This window comes from Tyto alba, unplaced genomic scaffold, assembly GCF_018691265.1.
Source record: "Tyto alba isolate M040663 unplaced genomic scaffold, T.alba_DEE_v4.0 Super-Scaffold_11, whole genome shotgun sequence".
NCBI lineage: Eukaryota > Metazoa > Chordata > Aves > Strigiformes > Tytonidae > Tyto > Tyto alba.
In genome coordinates, this window is record NW_024881273.1 from 12,756,003 (window position 1) to 12,775,414 (window position 19,412).

Consider the following 19,412-nt stretch of genomic DNA (forward strand, 5'->3'; position numbering starts at 1 on the left):
CACTTCGAAGTGGCACCACCTGAAATGAAGAATGCACTTGGGGATCCCTATGAAAGGGTCTGGTTCCTACAGGCACATAATCTATGGGAGGGCAGTAGAGGTGGAGCTGAGCACTTGGAGATAGCACATGCTGAAGGGATTGTAGATAAGTATGTTGCAGCCTCTAATGCTGAAAGGGGATATTTTCCATCTCTACTGCTCAGCATAGAAGTTGGTTCCTCTTCTTCTGGCTATTGCATTCCTGTGTATTGTGTGTCTACTGTAGGCAGAACGTAATACCAACCACATTGTTGTATTTTGTTCTGTTTAAATACTTCTAGACTCCTCAGTGCATTTCTGGTTTGAAATAGAGGATAGTTCCTGCTGCCTTGTGTTTGTTCAGTGCCCTGTCTGTTTACTTGCTGCTTGAAATACGCGTTTGCCAGATTTAGCACTGCAAAGCCAGTAGCACAGTGAACAGGAATTTCTTCAAATTCATATGTTGTTGACAAATGTGTTCCGTAAATTTCCATTGCAAGGTCTTTATTGCAGTGATCTGCAAACCGGAAAAGTTAACCCCAGAATTAATTGGAAAAAGATTCTTTATAGGCAGCTTTATTTGGATGTTGGAATCAATGACTATGAAATATTCATGCACAGCCATTTTGACAAGCATTTTTCAGACCCAAGTTTCAAGTTCTATAACTGTAGTCAGTGTGTTTTTCTTTGAGAGTGTTGAAATACCCCATATACACACAAAGCAGTACTGTTTCCAGAGTGTTCACCTCATTCCTTTCCTTAGGGACTGGTTAGTCTCATGCCTTGAGATATTCCCTTGATGTTGCTACTCAAAGGACTCAGCTGTGTGCACTGTGCTGTCAGACTGTTTTCCAGTATTTTTGTTTATACTGCATCAGTAATGGGAAGATACTTAAAAGAACCAAGAGTTGGCAGAGCTGTTCCCAGCAGAAGATCTTGCTACTTGCTCACCTTTCACCCTTACACCAGCTTTAGCATTTGCTAGACCCTCACATATGCCAATTCAGCTCACAAGTCCAGCAGAAAACCATGTTCTGCCGTGTCTACTGGGTTAATCTGAGTTGGGCTCGACCTGAAAAGCATCTGCTTAACACCAGACCTTAAAGCAAGCAGCAGCAGTAGGGTGCTGGCAGAGGTGGGATGACAAGACCTTCTGGTTCCATCAGTGGATATGAGACTGGATCATCTCATCCAGTGTAACTACATCACCATACACCATTTTGTAATACTGGTGTGCTTCCTATGCCAGAGACTAACCTTTCTGGGGACGTGTCCTTGCCGAAATACTGTGATTACTAAAAAGTATCATTTGCAATGTGGTAGCATCCAGAATCCTAGGGCCAGACTTGGCCATGTTGCTGTAGACACTCTGTACTAAGAAGTCAAAATGCAAGTTCTTGCCATTTGCAAGCTCAGAGAAGCTTTTGGTGCAGTTGGTGGTGGCTAGCATCACCTCAGTAGAAGCTCCTGAGTCATCTGCAGAAACTCCAAAGGCAGATAAAAATTTGACCTATTTTGTCCACATGCTGTCATTTTCCAAACCAGCTTGTAAGCACAGGAATACCAGGAGATGGGGTGTGTGCACCTGAAGATGCCCACCACCCAGCTGGGCAGAGTAGCTGCCCTTCTGCTCTGCAGGACAGCACGCTGTAGCAAAGTACTGCTGCTCAGGTACTGGGGAGGGCTTACACTGCAGGTGGCTAATTGCACTGTTAGGCTGCATAATTGGTTTAACATGACGTAAGAAATATGTTAGCCGTGATACCTGACAGAAGAAGAATTGCTAAAATATTAAAAGCAAGACTTTTCTCTAAGATTTTGGTTTAGCAAATAAGCTGACATTTTTATTCAGCCAGCCAACTTCTGCTTTCGCTTCAGCTACTACACATTTATGTTTGTGTACTGAGACCAGTGTTCTTTGCTTTCAGAAAATAATGCTTTTTTATAGAAAGATCTTTAAAATAACCCTGAATGCTTCCTGGCTTGAGCCACTGATCCCAAAAGAAAAGTGCCATGCTGTGTCATACCTGAGTACTTTGATCACACCAACGAAAATAGAGTGCTGTTTTTAGGATTTTTGAGGTTTTTCTCTGCACCCCATGTAGAAACAAAGAGCCTGTTTGTTTCAGTGGCACCTCTGAAACAGGTGAGTTTGCAAAGGGGCTGCTTCAGCCCCAGAGTTAAAAAGTATATTCTTCCAATGTTCATTTTCTATCCCTGCAGGAGCTCTTTGGGCCTGAGTCCTTTAGCCAAAGTCCTGATTTAAAGAAATAACCACACTCATATGGTGGAAACTCAGGTTTGGGTAAAGTTCCGATTCTTAGTACACAGTTTAGGCTGGTGAACAGAGAATCTGTGGACACAACAACAGTATGTGGTGGGAATTAGAGCTTGCAGTTTTCTGGCACATCTTCAGTGCTCGTTATTAGGGCTTGGGAAGGTTCTTGTATCTGTGCTTGTCAGATGCCCATAATTTGGGACTATCATGTTTACTTCGGTGGGTGTCAAAATGAGCACCTGGTGCATTGTGCTTTATGTATACAGGATATGCGCTGGTGCAGTGTGAATTGTTGACCCTTGGCAGATGTGAAGCCCTTGTGTTGGTTGCTTCAATTTAGACAGTTCTTAGTGTTCTGCTGTTGGTCACCATGACCTGTGCAGCAAGGGTGTCTGCAGGCACTTGGGGCTGCAGCCAATGGTGTGGCTGCTGCAGCATCTTCTCCAACACAATTCCTGCTCTCCTGTCATAAAATCAGGCCATGGAGCGAGGCTAGGTGACAGTGCTAGGACATCTCAGTCATTTCATTCACCCCTGTGCGTGTCTAGTAGCTGCTCTGTCACAGTGACCGATGCTAAATTTGGATCGGTGAGAACAGAAAGAGGACAAGAACTCAGCCTCCTGCTGCAGCTGGGTACTTGAGGACAAAACGTCATTGCTCCAAAATGTGGATCCCAGAGAAAACACGAGGTGGCACACAACGCTTCCTCATCCACCTTATGTAAGCCATCCCTTGGCAGCCCCTGGCTGGGCTTTGCCTGTATAAGACACATTTAGATGCTTCCAGCTCTTTCCCCTTGTTTAGTCTCTCTGCCTGCCACACCTCTTGCTCTGGTACTTTCCCTGTGGTTTCTCAGATTTTACATTTTCAATGCTGCTAAAGACACATTTCAGACCTTTCTGAGTTCCTGAAATTTTTATTAAACAAGCAGCAGTGACTTTTTTTTTAATGTGTTCTGAATTTGTACTTAATTTATTCAATTTTTCCATCTTTAATTGTACCCAACTTATCTTCCATCACAAGGAAAACTTTTTACATTCAGTATGCCTCATGGACTAGTGCACATGGAGAGATAGTTTTGGGGTAATTGTGGAAGCTCTTTCTGCATATTCATTTTTTTCAAGAATAAGCTGCTGGTGGAAACATTTTCAAATGTTAATAAGAACCAGATTTAATGTATGGTTTTAATGAGTTTTTCTGTTTGGCTGCATTTTTTCCAGTATTATTCTTTTTTTAATATCAGAAGACATTTCATTTCAAAGGTTAAGTAATCAAATCTCTTTGAATTAACTTTTTTTTTTCCCTAGAGATTGATATAAGTTAGGCAAAAGGAATACTTAGGTTATTCTTTGTGAGAAATCCTATCTTCCTTCACACTCACTTTTGAGACGCTTCAGGAAATTGTAATCTACAAACCACTGTTTGATCATTTGATTTGTAAGCACATGAAATCCAGCTTCCTCACAGGACTTGTTTGTAAGAAATGAGTTTTCAGATCATTTATTCCTTGTGTTTAAGAGCTTTTAAGCAAACTGTTAGTCAGGCTTTGTAAAAATATATTAAAAGCAGTTGAACTTCAGATTATCTGAGATACTGTATGATCCAAGCTACAGCTTCTGCAGCAGCAGAACCTGTCCTAGGTTTGCCATGCAACGTGAATCTTTCTGGGTAATTTCCCAGCAGTGCCATACGGCTGTCATCTGCATTTTCAGGTCATCCTGGATAGCCTGGTGCTACTGTCCAGGTAGGGAAGATCATAGAATCATACAGTAATTTAAGTTGGAAAAGACTTCTAACATTATTGAGTCCACCCATAAACCTAACACGGCCAAGTTCACCGCTAAACCATATCCCTTACAGCCACGTCTACATGTCTTTTAAATACCTCCAGGTATATATATTTAAATACCTCAGCCACTTCCCTGGGTAGCATGTTCCAATGCTTGACAACCATTTTTGTGAAGAAATTCTTCCTAATATCCAATCTAAACCTTCCCTGGCGCAACTTGAGGCTGTTTCCTCTCATGCTATGGATGACAGACCAGTGACTGCAGAAAGGTATTTGTGCTCTCTTGTTGAGGACTCTTCTGGGAGATAATGGTCCCTGCATTAGACAGCTTTATTCACTACAAAGTCATTGACTGGGTTTTTGGGTTTTATTTGCTTGTTTGTTTTTTCTACATTGAGCACAGCTCACAATTTTGCAAAGACCATGACGCTGAGTAACATCAGCACTGTCTGGCAGGAGGACCTGCTCCTAGAGCTGTTCTCTTGTATCTTCAGCTATATTGAAGTACAGGTCTGGAATCACACTGGCTAAAGGCTGAATTACCAGTTAGGAAAGTAAACCCACTTTTGCTTTCGCTCCCCCCTGTCCCACCCTTATCATTTCTGCTTGCTGTGGATCACTGTTGCTATCAGACAGATCAGCAGCCAACATGTAGTAGATGGGACTCTAGGTCATATTTTTTGTGTGCGGCAGCATTAAGAATTGATTGCCACTAAGCCTATCATCACTCATCTTGCTAGAGAAGTGGAGAACATGAGATGTGTCCTGTATGTTGTGGAGGGGGAGTTATCCTGCTGCATCCATTTTGTGTCAGGTGGAAAACCTGAGGAGCTCTTGGGGAGCAGCTGTACCCTCCCAAGACCTGGGTGGCAGGATTCAACCCTGCTTGGCAGTTGGTTCAGCGACCTGGGCTTAGGGGGGAATCAGGTTCAGTACCTTTAATGAGCCCCAACAAACATGTGGAAATCTAACCTTTAATAACCCCAGTTAAATTGATGTCACATGGCCTATTAATCTTCATTTTCACAATTAAGAAAATAACCCAAAGCCTTTCTTGCTGCATGAAATACACAAAAAATTGATCACTGCACATAAGAACCAGGAGCCAGAAAGCTTCAGGCTGCTTCCATCTTCGAATTGTAAATGAACATGAGCGCTGACAGTTTTAGAAACTGTGAGGCTAACAAGTCCTTTTGTGCTTTTTTCTGTTTCCTCTGGGAGCAGAGCAACAGTAACCTCGGGCCCTGATGAATTTTTGTTCCTGTAGAACTCGTTCATCTTTAAAATTGCATGAAAGTCTCATCTTATGAGCAGGTCCCACTGACAGTGAATTATTCAGGGGTTTTGAGGATGTGGAGTTGTTACTAAGTCTGAAATGGAAGGTTTGAAAGGCAAAGAAGGAGCCCACGTGGGTGAGGACAGATAACCCATCTGGACTTCCATGGCACTTTTGCTGCTTCTATCGCAACTGAACAAGTGTACTCGGGTCCCATCATGAGTTCATCTTGTGCTTTGATAGGACCTGGTCTACTACACCTAGTATGGACTTGAAGCTGCTTGTTCCACAGTAGGATTGAGTGAGTCCTTCTGCGAAGGACTGACAAAAGGGATAGAACAAGGAATGCAGTGTCCAGATTGTATGAAATAGGAGAAAAAACAGACACATAGCGTGGTATGTTCCCAAAACAGCCACGCTTATGCCTGTGAAGAGTGTGTGTAAAACCAGAGAAAAAGCATTCATGCATTATGTAGTATTTTTGAAGTGTGGAGGATGCTTAGACACCTCCACCCTGGAAACTACTGAGAGCTTGCTGGCAGCATTTTGATGTATGCTGGTTTTCCACCCACCTCTTTCATGGAAGAAGATAGGAATATGAAAGCTCAGCAGAGCTGGTTTGTGCAGCCCATGTAAAACTGGTATCAGACCATCCTTATTTCCCTGGTGTCATGGCACACAGCAGAGAGCTTGGCCCAAGTGTCTGGTTGGAGATGAGGAAGGTGACACAAAGCACACGTGCCACAGCTCTCCTTGGTGCTCTGCTGGGATAAGAGCCTGTGTCATGCTGTTCCCAAATAACCATGGTATCTTTCTACTAAAAATAACTTGCTGTCTCTTGTTCTTATGCCCTTTACATAATGTAGGTGAGCAAGTCATAGGAGCACAGGTGCAGAAGAAGCTTGCATGTGTGTCACCTTCCAGACTAGCTGAGCTGGAGGGAAGGATGACACTCTTTATACTTCAGTTATGCAGCATTTTTCCCCTCCAGCTCTTAAAATTCATGTGTTTCTGCAGGAGAAACAGGTGGCAGTCGCAGCCCTCCCCCCCTCAGGAGCTGGCTACTTGCCCAGAACAAAGCAGGTTGTTTCCAAAATGGACAGCTTTGGTAGTACAAAGTACAGTAAATCTTCAAATACCCTGATATTGTAAAGAGTGTCCTGTGCTTTGGGTCCAGCTTTGAGCTTCATATTCTGTATCCTAAAATTACTATCTATGTACTTTGTATATACCTCATACAGGATCCTTGTTCCTTAGTCTTCAATGTACAGTCATCTTATCCTACCTGAGTCCACTTAATTGCCCTGATGGTGGGACCCAGCGTCCTGATCAGAGACTCAGAGGTTGTTCAGTTTTGGTTTTGTGTAGCACTGGTAATTTAGGTGCTCATGTAGGCGGTCGGAGAGCTCAGCTCAGCCAGGAGAGCGAGCAGCACTGGCATCAGTCTCTTGAATGCTGGATGCGGCAGTGACCGAGCTTGCAGGCCTTCCAGCCAGGATTGCTGTTGCTATAAACAAGAACAGCGGTACATGTAGATCCGCTGGGATTAATCTCTCTTCACAGTTGGGAGGCAGGAGTCTTTAACCCTGAATAGGGCTTGGGAGAAGGAGGGATGAATACCACAAAGCAGAGCTATTCAGCCATCCTGCTTTTGGCTGGCTGGGAGTCCTGAATCAAAGTTTGGAGGGGAGGGATGACAGAGTTTAGCACTTGGTGCTCCTGGCGTAGATCTGCAGAGGCGTGTGTCCCATGCAGGCAGGTCTCGTGGGTGGCTTTTCAAGCCGTAGCAAATCACATGGCTTTGTGGATTCAGAGCATTTGCTTTGTTGGACAAGGGCTGAATTGCAAGTACCCTTGGCTTATCATTCCTTCACCACGGATGCCTTGCATAGTCTGCTTTGAGGGATGCTGAATAGCATGTATGGTGATCCCCTCATCAAGAAAGGAGTGATGTGCCTTTTATTGGCTCTGCAGAGTAGGGACAGAGATGCATTGGAAATACACTGTCGTGGGGTGTGTGATGCGTTGTGCACCTTCCAAACAAATCCGATCCAGTCTCGCAGAGTTCAGTGCAAGAGTTAAGTTCCTTTATGTTTTCTCTTTGGTGCATGACAAATCATGCAGCATTTTCAGTGGAATGTGTTGTCGCACAGCTCACCCCAGCTACTAGTCCCCTGGGAGGGAGGATGCTGGCACGGATGGTCTGTCGCACGCTCTGATCTCAGCTCTGCCAGGAGCTTGTTTTGTTGCAGCCAGTCTGTTGGGAGTAAGCACGTAAACCTTGCCCCAAATCCTGGTGGAAGCATCAGTGAGACTACCACAGCGTGGCACTGATTTAGGTGCCTCGACAGTGGTCACAGGGGATAAGGAGTGGACAGCTGTGCAACAACCAGGTTCATTCTCTTCTCCCAGGCATTGTTGCAACTGCAACCTTTAGTTCAGTCTTCTGGAATGAGGCGAGCCGTTCCTAGCCATTCTCATGTGGTGAACTTGGACCAAAAGCACTTGCTTTCTAGCCTTTGAGCAGATGACTATTTACTTTGTACTGTTTAATTTCTTCCAATTTCTGTCATCCAGGATCATCCAGTTCTTTCTGTATCTTGTCCCTGTCCTGTCTGTTGATGCTGCCTTCCAACTTGCAACATCAGGAGCATTTCTCTGGTCTCTGTGCCACTTCACTGAAATGCTGAAATATATCTCAAGGCTAATCTTGGAGGAACTCTACCAAGGATTTCTCTCCTAGCTAATGCTGCTTTTTAGTGCTACCCTTTATCTCCACTTTGGCCAGTTTCTTAGTTAGGAAGGACTCCTGGTTTTCCAACTGAAGTAACAGCTTCCTGGGGATGTTGTTCTCTAAGGCTCCAGACACTGCTACAAAGTATACTAGTTTGTTCCTTAAAAAATATATCAGGTTGCTCCTTAAAATAGGAAATGATATCTCAAGTTGGGGTTACAGTCTTTTAGCCCCTGCTGTTTGCTTTCTGCTTAGCAGTCATTCCAGTGAAGGTGTCTGGCTCAAGTCCCTGAAGGACAAGGTCATGCTCTGTATGGGAGAGGAGTCTCTGTTTTGACATGCTTGTTGCCTGGAGCACAACTGAGTCTGTCTGTTTTGCAGAAGAACTTGAACCCAGAGCCCCTGTGCACAAGTTCATTCGACTTAATGAAATAAGAGGCAAGACTGTAATGTACACTAAATTTTGTACGTGATACTTCACTTCGGGTGTCCTCTTTATATCTCTCAGATGTGTGACATGTAGCAGATCTTCTTTTGAGACCATTTCGTAGTAAAAGCCTGGCTTTCTGTTAGTGTTTCTTTGCATACAGCTTGTGAAAAAAAACGCTAACTAAACAGGCTGCAGGAGAAGGCTGCAGCAGAATCAGGCTTGGTTTCTTTTTTGAAAAGGATAGAGCATTTCACCTTCTCTAGCAGTAGAGGCTTTATTGCTCTTCTGGTGAGGAATCCAGCAAGGAGCACAAGTTGCTTCAGAGCTTCTGCTGCTTGGCTCCACTGCCTCCCACACAGAGGGGGAGTGTGTGCAGGGGGAGAGACTGTCTGTGTATCTGCACATTGCGAGAAGGATAATTGCAGTCAGTCCTCCATGAGCCCTCTGGATAGCTCTTTTCTTTTGACATTCAAGGATTCTCCTCTCAAATCCATTCTTGGCTGAAAGAAGGGGTTTTTATAGCATTTGAGTTTTCTTGAACACTGGCCTCTTCTGCTGAATCTAAAAATGTGTCGTTCCTGTAGCACTTACTCCCTTAGAGACATATGTCCAAGAACTGACTTAAGGTTGTGTTTCAAGCCCTGGTATGTTGTTATAGTCTGTCTATCCAGGGAGTTCCCAGCAGCATTGCAAATGTAGGTTTCATCCTGCAGTGCAAAACAAGTTGGGATTCTCCACACCTCGATGCAGATCGGGTGAGTTTCGTTCACATGGGTGAACCAGATTTATTGTGGCCCAGGGAGTCACAGCATCACAAAAGCAGACCCATACCCTCTTAGCTCAGCACATAGCCAAAGCAGCCCAGCATCATGCTCCATGCTCTGTTGAGTGTGTTTTCTCTGTTCTTTATATTTTCAATTTATTTTCCCTGCAGCTTCCTTGAAATGATGGAAGCCCGAAGTCGAGGACACACGTCACCACTGACAACTAATGGGCAAAGCCCTTCCTCTGGCTCCCAGTCACCCATAGTACCTCCAAGCTCCACATCAACAGGCAGCTCCAGCCCTGGCACCCCACAGCCACCTCAGCCGCTTTCCACAAGCTCCACCATCTCTCCTGAGCCACCCCCATCTTTTTCACCAGTGCCTGCACCCGAGGCCCAGCAGCCACATGCACCTCCACCAGCTACAGCCTCCCCAGCACCTCTGGCTGCAGTCCCCCCACTGAAGCGCAGCATTATTTCACGGCTGTTTGGGATGTCTCCTGCATCAGACCCTTCTCCTCCCCAGCCAGGTAGGTGCTGGAGTGCAGTGTCTAGGCAGGGTGTCACCTGTGAGCGTTTCTCTGTTTTCCTTTCATTTTTTCCCTAAGCAGCCAGGTGTATGAAGGCCACAGGCCCTGTCTGTGTGCAGTGTGCATCCAAGGAGAGGTGTGCTGTCACTCTCTGTTTTTCTCCTGATCAGTGTTTTGGTTTGTCTCTGTGCTGGGCTTGCATGGGGACTGTGTCCAGCCAGCTAGGTGGTAGCTGTAGCACACTTCAAGAGGAAGGTCTTGAACACACAGGAGACGTTAATAAAATAACTTTCAACTTCTTACTAGGAGCACAAATGCCTCTCCAATAGCAAGAAAAATTGTTAGAGAAGCTATTTGAAGCACTGTCTTCACAAAAGTGTGACAGCTCGAAGGGACTCCTGTGTGTTAATGGAGAACAGCAGAGTGCTGGTTTTAAAGGTCATTCAGGCAGAAATGAATCCATAAGGCCAGGCTCTGCAGCACATTCCCCTCTGGGGAGATGTGCTCCTTCAGAGATGGTCTGAGAGGAGGTCAGCCTGCCTTGACTGCTTCCTTAGTGCTAGCACACGATGGAGCAGAGTAGTACAGCATTTGGTCCAAACCCTTGCCGGATGAAGTTGCAGGGCAGAGGCATCGAGGGTTTTGTGGCATGTAATTTTACTGATCTGGACCCTAATTTTGCCTGTCACATTCACTCTGTTTGCAAAGCTAACTGGAGCTGGAGAGTTGGCACTGCTTGAAAATCATTGGCATGACATGGTTTGAATCATCCTTTGGAAATACCTTCCCTCTCAAACTGTCAATCCTTAGAGCGCACAGTACTCTTGAGACACCCACAGAAAGAAAGGAGGAGGTGCTGGGAACAGTTTGCAGTTTCAGATGTTGAAATCTTTCAGTTTTAGATCTGCACACAATGTTCTGCATCCTGAATCTGTTACCAGGTATGACACAGTACACCCATTTCAGTTTGCATATGATTCTTCCTACCCAGAAACAAACAAACAAAGAGAAGCAAATGTTAGAAATCCCTTGTCAAATAAAAAACCTTTGTCATATTGATATGTAGAAAAAAAGATAAGTGGTCTACTAACAATGTTACAATCTTTGGGTTTTTTTTTTTTTTTCTTTTTAAATCTATCACTTAGCTTGAGAACTGGTTTAGGCTTGTGGCCTGCAGTCCTGGTATCTCAAGGGTGCTTTTTAGGAGGGTTACAAGAGACAGCTAGGAAAAGCTGATCTGTCAGTGCTACTAGGTTTATGTAGCATTCCAAGAGTCTGCACCTCTACTGGAATTAGGGACTAGCTAATTGGAAAGCAGTTGAAAAAATCACAGTCACAAAGTAATGCTTGTTTTTTATGGGAGCTGCTATTTAAGCTTTCCCTTGAAGTCTTGCAATAATAATTCTTTTTTTTTCCTACACCAACGCTACTCTATGGCATTAGTAATAGTGTTATTCATATGCAAAAGTGATCTGAATGCTGTGCTAGTAGATCAAAATCTAGAAAAAAATATACAAGTCTTGTTCACCCATAAGAAAAGACCCTATATGTGCGGTTTGGGCAGAAGAAAAAGGATGAATATTGCAAATTCTGAAAAGGTTCATTGCTTTAGACTTCTTGGTTATGCTAATTTCATGAGATTTCATCCTGATACCTTGAAGATGGGTAAAGGTTTCTCTACATATAAGCTATATTAAAGCAAGTCTCTATTAGCAGCTTTGAGCTTTTGGTTACACAGGGCATCTAAAAGCATGGTGTGAACAATTCTGCCTTTGACAGTTACAGATGAAAAAGCAAGAGGAGGTGAGTGGATGAACTGATCAGTCTGGAAAAGGTAAGAGAATAATGAAAGGACATCACACAGGAGTAGTGCACACAGCATAGGTATAAAATCTGGCTGTGGTATAGTCAGTCATAGCGTTCGCTGTAGAGTCAAGTCAGCTACCATGCTAGAGAGTTTTTCAGACTATTTAAGAGCCTGGGTCAGCCTGGTGCATCTTAAACTGCAGTGGCCGTGCGTGGTCTGTGAATGCCTGCATGCAAGATTCTGGATTGGTTTGAGTATCCTGTTCATACCCTTCCTCTTCCCAGGTTGTGTAGCGGAGGTCCTACTTCATGTCAGTTCTCTGTGCTGAACAGGCCTTGGGCAGGATAGATCTGTAAAAAGCAAATTTCTGTCTTGCTTGTAGTGAACCTTGTGTTTTACAACTACTGTTGCTTATGCAGATGCTGCTGCTGCTGCCACTCCTCCTCCCCACCCTGAAGCCCCTGCAAAAGTACAGAGCGTGGAGGACTTTGTTCCCGATGACAGCCTGGACCACAGCTTTCTAGAAGACCCAGCCCCACAGAAGGACAAGGGGAAACTGCAGACTAAACACCGTGTCGATAGCGAAAGGTAAGGAAAGGAGCATGGAGGGAGAGTGAGACAGGGACATATCTGGATGTGCAGCCTGAATGATGAGTTGGGCCTGGCCAACCTTTTGCAACTGTTCAGAAAGTGACTGCAGAGCAATTAGCTGCCCCTAAGCCTTTCTGGCTGTGGTATAGTCAGTGGTAGCATTTGCTGTCTCTCATTTAAAGATACATACTACTCCCTGGTAATGAAGAACAGCAGTAAAAACTAGTTATCAGCTTCCTGGTTTTGCTGTCTTGCTTTCAGGCTCAGTGTTAAACCACTTGGGTTGCTTTGGGTCAGGAAGATATTTCCCTTCTGACCAAATGTGCTGAAACATTTGAGATATTTTCCTTCTGGAACACAATGCACTTTGCAGGGATATTATGTTTTGCCTAATGAATACTTTCCCACTGCAGAGGCCCAAAGCATGGCCAGACTCCTTTATGGCCTGGTATTGCCATTCCTGAGGCATTATAAAGGGGTTTGTGTTTGTTGGAGGATGCCTGGAGACACTCCATGGCTCGATGGGATTCTGGAAGGAATGATGGAGAGGGTTGTGCTCCATTGGGAGTGTCACTGCATGCTTGCCTGCAGATTCCAGAAGAGTCTCAGGAGGTGCATTTATTTTTCTCCGTCCATTTCTAATGTTCCTTCCTAGCATTTTCTCTCTAAACTGGAGAGATATGGATTTGATGGATGAACTGTTTGGTGGATAGGGAATTGGCTGGATGGTCACATCCAGAGAATGTGATCAACAGCTCCGTGTCCAGATGGAGATCAGTGATGAGTGGTATCCCTCAGGGGTCCATATTGGCACCAGCACTGTTTAATATCTTAATATCAACAGCATAGACAGTGGAATCGAGTGTACCCTCCACAGATTTGCAGATGACACCAAACTGAGTGGTGCCTGAGGGAAGGGATGCCATCCAGAGGGACCTGGACAAGCTTGAGAAGTGGCCCCATGTGAACCTCACAAGGTTCAACAAGGCCAAGTGCAAGGTCCTGCACATGGGTCGGGGCAATTCCCAGTGTCAGTACAGGCTGGGAGATTAAGAGATTGAGAGCAGCCCTGCGGAGAAGGACTTGGGGCTACCGGTGGATGAAAAACAGGACATGAGCTGGTAGTGTGCACTTGCAGCCCAGAAAGCCAATGATGTCCTGAGCTACATCAAGAGAAGTGTGACCAGCAGGTCAAGGGAAAAGATTCTGCCCTTCTACTCTGCTCTGGTGAGACCCCACCTGCAGTCCTGTGTCCAGCTCTGGGGTCCCCAGCACAGGAAGGACATGGACCTGTTGGAGCAGGTCCAGAGGAGGCCGTGAAGATGATCAGAGGGATGGAACATCTCTCCTAAGAGGACAGGCTAAGAGAGTTGGGGTTGTTCAGCTTGGAGAAGAGAATGCTCCAGGGAGAACTTATTGTGGCTTTTCAGTACTTAAAGGGGGCTTATAAGAAAGGTGGGGACAGACTTTTTAGTAGTGCCTGTGGTGATAGGACAAGGGGTAGTGGTTTTAAACTAAAAGAGCATAAATTCAGACTAGATAAAAGGAGTAAATTTTTTACGATGAGAGTGGTGAAACACTGTAAGAAGTTGCTCAAAGAGGTGGTTGATGCCCCATCCCTGGAAACGTTCAAGGTCAGGCTGGACGGGGCTCTGAGCAACCTGAACTAGTTGAAGATGTCCCTGCTCACTGGAGGGGGGGTTGGACTAGATGACCTTTACAGGTCCCTTCCAAGCCAAACCATCCTGTGATTTTATAATTCTGTCTTCCAAATGTCAGAGCGCTGTGCTTATGCTGTAGGCTAGATTTTTTTTTTTTCTTCTCCTGGCTTTGATGTTTTTTAACCAAAAAAAAAAGGAAAAGGGATTTTGTATACTGAGCTGCTCAGACAAGAGGATGTGCAACAAACTGTCTGAAAGCAGACTGTCACTTAAGAGGTGACCTAACCTAAGCATGATCACAGTCTCTGCATCCTTCTGCTTAGGATAGTTCTTGCCTGCTGCCTCTTGTCATCAACATTGGATTAACCAGGAGAGTAATTAAATGTTGACATAGCTCATCTGTGAATATGGTGGATTCTGCATCTTTTGATATCTTTGCCATGATTCAGTGTTCTCTAGTTCAACCACAACAACTTTAAATCAGTGCTATGTGTGAGGCTTAATGCCTGTCTAATGCAGGTCAGCCTGAATCATCATCCCTTGTGATGGTAGAACACGTGGATGTTTTATTTAAAAAAAAAAAAAAAAACAAAAAAACAAAGAAAAGAAAGAAAAGTGGTGGTTGCTAGAAGCATGCTGACCTACAAAGTGTCTTGCTCTTGGCAGTGGCTGAGCTGGAATATTTTTCTGTGTTTAACAGGGAAATGTCAGGAGAGCCAAACCTGACCTTCCTGGAGTTTGCTGAAGGACCAGGTCCTGGGGTGCCCTTAGAGCTCTTCAGCTGCAGTTCTTTCTGTGGGTAGGAGGCTGGATATTTAGCAAAGGCTTTTATTCTCCAGAATGTCAGTCGTGGGAAGCAAATAGGTGTTAAACTATACAAAAAGCCAACCATCTCAAACAGTGGTGCAAGAGCCTTGCTTCTTGGTTGTAGAATTGTCATGTTCTTGGCTGCTATGATGCCCTTCTGTGCTCTGTCCTGTCTTGGTAGCCTTCCAATGCAAATGAGCTGGTGGGGGCAGAGAGAGAGACACCTTTGGGCTTTCACATCCTTTGATGGCAGTGGTAACCATCTGCGGTAGAACAGCTCTGTTTCCATAGAAGACCTTGCAGTGCATCCCTGCAAATTCAGATGCTCATTATTTCTCTGCAGCTTGGCATCCATGACTTGCTCTGGTTTCTTACTGTAGTTCACACAGTTTTCTCAGTGGTCTGGCAATTTTGCCTTCTGTTTCTTGCCAACAAGAGCCTACCACAATAAACCAGATGTGCTGAGATTCAGAGACATAGACCTGCAATAATTGATTTCCTTCAGAATGCCAGTTACAACCCCATGGTGCCCAGGATCGATCTAAGAGTTCTGTAAGCACTGTCCCTAATAATCAGCCTCTACTGCAGTGAGTAGGTTGTAGTCACAACAAAATCTACTGTGGTAGAAATTTATCTCCAACCTAAAGAACACAGAAGTTATATGAAAATACTCAAACCTAACAGATATTTTACTGTTTTTAAAAAATTAAATAATGGAGTATGTTTTCCCCTTGCATCTGAATGAGGAACAAAGCCTGAGAACGTACTGGAGAGATGCATTCAGGTCTCATGATCATTTTTAGGCAGATACCGGAGTGTTAAGCTTATGCAGCTTGCCAGCATTTCTTCTGGGTGTGCTGTAACCAAGTGTAAACTCTGAAACGGAAACTCTGAGCCACTGAAGATGTGGCAGAAGAAGGGGCTGTGTGTTAAGAATTTGTGGTTACTTCTCTTACCCAAATAAAAGCAATTGTCTTGCTGTCTATAAGCAAAAGTCTTGTAGTTAGCTCATGTTAAAATGCCTTAGTGCAGAGTGCATTTCATGTGTGAAGCAGAGATAGATTCACAGAATCACAGAATGACTGAAGTTGGAAGGCATCTCTGGAGATCATCTGGGCCAACCTTCCTGCTCAACCAGGGCCACCCAGAGGCAGTCGCCCAGGACGTGTCCAGATGGTTTTTGAGTATCTCCATGGATGGAGAATCCACAACGTCTCTGACAACCTGTGCCAGTGCTCAGTCACCCTCACAGTGGAAAAAGTGTTTCCTGATGTTCGAAGGGAACCTCCTGTGTTTCAGTTTGGGCCCCTTGCCTCTTGTCCTGTCATTGGGCAGCACTGAAAAGAGCCTGGCTCCACCTTTTTTGCACCCTCCTTCAGGTATTTCAGTATATTTAAAAGGTCCTCCCAAATCTTCTCTTCTCTAGGTTAAGCAGTCTCAGCTCTCATGTGGGAGAGCCTTTCACCATGTGAGAGATACTTCAATCACTGAATCATCTTTGCGGTCCTTCGTTGGACTCTCTCCAGTATGCCCATGTCTCTCTTGTACTGAGGAACACCCATAACTGGACACAGTACTCCAGATATGGCCTCACCAGTGCTGAGCAGAGGGGAAGGATCACCTCCCTTGGCTTAATGCAGCCCACCATAACATTGGCCTTCTTTGCAGCAGGGGCACCTTGCTGACTTACGTTCAATTTGGCATCCACCAGGACCCCCAGGCCCTCTTTTGCCCAGCTGCTTTCCAGCTGGGTGACCTTCAGCATGTATTGATGCAGGGGGTTGTTCCTCCCCAAGTGCAGAACTTTGCACTTCTCCTTGTTGAACTTTGGGAGGTTCCTATCAGCCTATTTCTCCAGCCTGACGAGGTCCCTCTGGGTGGCAGTCCAATCCTCTGGCACATTAGTCACTCCTCCCAGTTTGGTGTCATCTGCACCTTGCTGAGGGTACACCCTGCCCCATCATCCAGATCATTCATGAAGATGGTAAACAGGACTGGGCCCTGTGTTGGTCCCTGGGGAACACTGTTACTGACCTCCAACTAGACTTTGTGCCACTGATTGCCACCCTCTGCGCCCAGCCATTGAGCCGGTTTTCAATCCACCTTACTGCTTGTCCAGCCTGTACATCAACGTCTTCCCTGTGAGGATCTTATGAGAGATGGTATCAAAGACCTTACTGAAGTCCAGGTATGCCCCTCACTTACCAGGCTAGTTATCACATCATAGGCTTTTATCAAGTTGATCAAGCATGACTTGCCCTTGGTAAACCCATGCAGACCGTTCCTGATGTTTTTCTTGTCATTCACGTGTCTGGAAATAGTTTGCAAGATTGGCTGCTCCCTTACCTTCCCAGGGATCGAAGTGAGGCTGACCAGACTGTAGTTGTCTGGGTCCTTTTTCTTGCCCTTCTTGAAGATTGGAGTGGCATTTGCCTTCCTCCTCAGGAAGGTCTTCAGGCACTTCTCCCAGTCTCCATGATTGACAAAAGATTATCAAGAGTGGCCTCGCAATGACATCTGCCAGCTCCTTCAGCACTCATGGGTGCATTCCATCAGGGCCCATGAACTTGTGTATGTCCAGTTTTGCTTTGTCCAGGATCCCTGACCTGATCCTGTTCTACCACGGGTGCATCTTTGCTCCACATTATCCCCCTGGTCTCCAGGACCTGGGTTTCCTGAAGGCCAGTCTTACTAGTAAAGACTGAGGCAAAGAAGGCATTCAGTACTTTAGCCTTTTACCTGGCATACGTAACCAGGTCCCCATTCTCATTGAGCAATGTGCCCACATTTTCCCTAGTCTTCATTTTGCCACCTATGTACTTACAGAAGCCCTTCTTGTCCTTGACATCCCTGGCCAGATTCAATTCCCTTTGGGCTTCAGCTTTCCTGATTTCATCCCTAAATTTTCAGGTGATCATAGAATGATTTGGGTTTGAACCAACCTTAAAGATCATTGAGTTCCAACCCCCTCTGCCATGGGCAGGGACACCTTCCCCTAGATCAGGTTGCTCAAAGATGTTTCTGTACTTCTCACAGGTTATGTGTCCTTTTATCCACCTCCTGTATGTTTCCTTTTTGTGTTTCAGTTTGTCCAGGAGCTCCTTGTTCATCCACACAGACCTCCTAGCGTTTTTGCTGGACCCCTTATATGTTGGGATGGACCTCTGTTGAGCTTGGACTATGAAGAGGGTCCCAATACGGAGAGTGGCCCGAGTAACGACAATCACCCCGATGCGGCTACATGTCGTCCCCCTCTATTGCCCGAATCTCTTGGTTATGTACTTTGCACAGCAAGCACCCGCTGTTCACGCGCCCCATACCCCTTGATTATTGGTCATAAGCAACTTATCACACGCCCAAAGGGAAACTGTGATAGGCAAGCATCTTGCAGTTTGCTTCATACTTGTGCTTAGCTTAGCCAGATACATAGCTGGGAAAATTCCTCATTAACAGATACAGTTCCTCACAACACAGCCCTTCAAGGTCATCCTCATAACACAGGTGCTGTTAGCAGTCTGATCTCAGGCCTGGATCGTCCAAACCTTGCAACAAAATATCGTGGCCATTCTCCGTCAGAAATTCTACTACAGACTAGGTGATTCTTGAATATTAACCAGCTTTCTTGAGCCCTTCTTCCCTCCAAAACCTTATCTCACAGGACTCTTCCAGGCAAATCTTTGAAGAGGCTAAAGTCTGCTCTCCTGAAGTCCAGCATGCTTTTTCCCTCCTCCCTGCCCTCAGGATCCTGAACTTCACCAAGGCTGCCTTTGCCCTTCACCTTCCCAGCAAGCCCCCGATTTTTTGTGGGTATGAGGTCTAGCAGCACCTCCCCTCATTGGCTCCTCTGTCACTCAGAGGAGGAAGTTATCATCAGTGCACTACAGGACACTCCTGGATTGCTTACATCTTTCTGTCTCGTCCCTCCAGCAGATATCAGCTTGGTTGGAGTCCATGAGGACCAAGGCCTGCGAACATGAGGCTGCTCCTGTCTTTTTGTAGAAGGCCTGATCCAGTTGTTCTTCCTGGTCAGGCAGCCTGCAGCAGACACCCACTGTAGTGTCACCTTTACCTGTCCTCTCTTGAATCCTCGCCCATAAGCTCTCAGTTGGCTCTGCATCCATTCCCAGGCGGAGCTCCATGCACTCCAGCTGCTCTCTCACAGAGAGGGAACACCTTGGGGAAGAGGGGAGGTTCTTGTTCTCATTGTTGAAAGCAGGATGTTACCCCGTGTAACTGCACTGCTTCCTGAACTCAGGGGTGTGTTTACTTCCATTTGTAAGAACGTTTTTGCTTTTCTGAGCTTCAGAAAGAGGCTGTAAAGTCTTGTATTTCTCTTCCATTTTGTTGACATAGGGAATTCTTGATTTTTCTGCAATGATGTCATGTGAACTTCTCCCATTCTCTACTCCATAACATCTCTAAACAATGGAACAAGAGTTGACACGGAGCAGTAATATTAGGAAAAAAACACTTTTTTTTCTTAAGCCTGCTATCGGTAAGGAATGTGCTTATGCCTGTGAAACAAGGCTACTCTTGCCCAAAGATCGGGCAGCTGCAGAGACTTTCAGCACTTACTGATGTCTGTTGCTGTTGCTATACCTAAGTCCCAGCACAGATCTATGGAGATTAATGGAGTCCTGGGTTTTGTTTAATGGAATATTATGGCTCTCGAGCTTGCAATAAAGAGAACTCCCAAAATGAGTTTCTTTACCGGTTAATTAGGAAGG

General features: G+C 45.3%; 1 protein-coding gene across 1 annotated transcript in view; it reads left to right on the top strand.

The window, feature by feature from the left end:
- RABL6 (RAB, member RAS oncogene family like 6) overlaps window positions 1-19,412 on the top strand; it is a 60,667-nt gene that overhangs the window by 30,680 nt on the left and 10,575 nt on the right. The window contains exons 9-10 of the mRNA XM_033003044.2: window positions 9,461-9,819; window positions 12,046-12,214. Coding sequence (XP_032858935.1) covers window positions 9,461-9,819; window positions 12,046-12,214 — 528 coding nt within the window. The remainder of the gene's footprint in view (window positions 1-9,460; window positions 9,820-12,045; window positions 12,215-19,412) is intronic.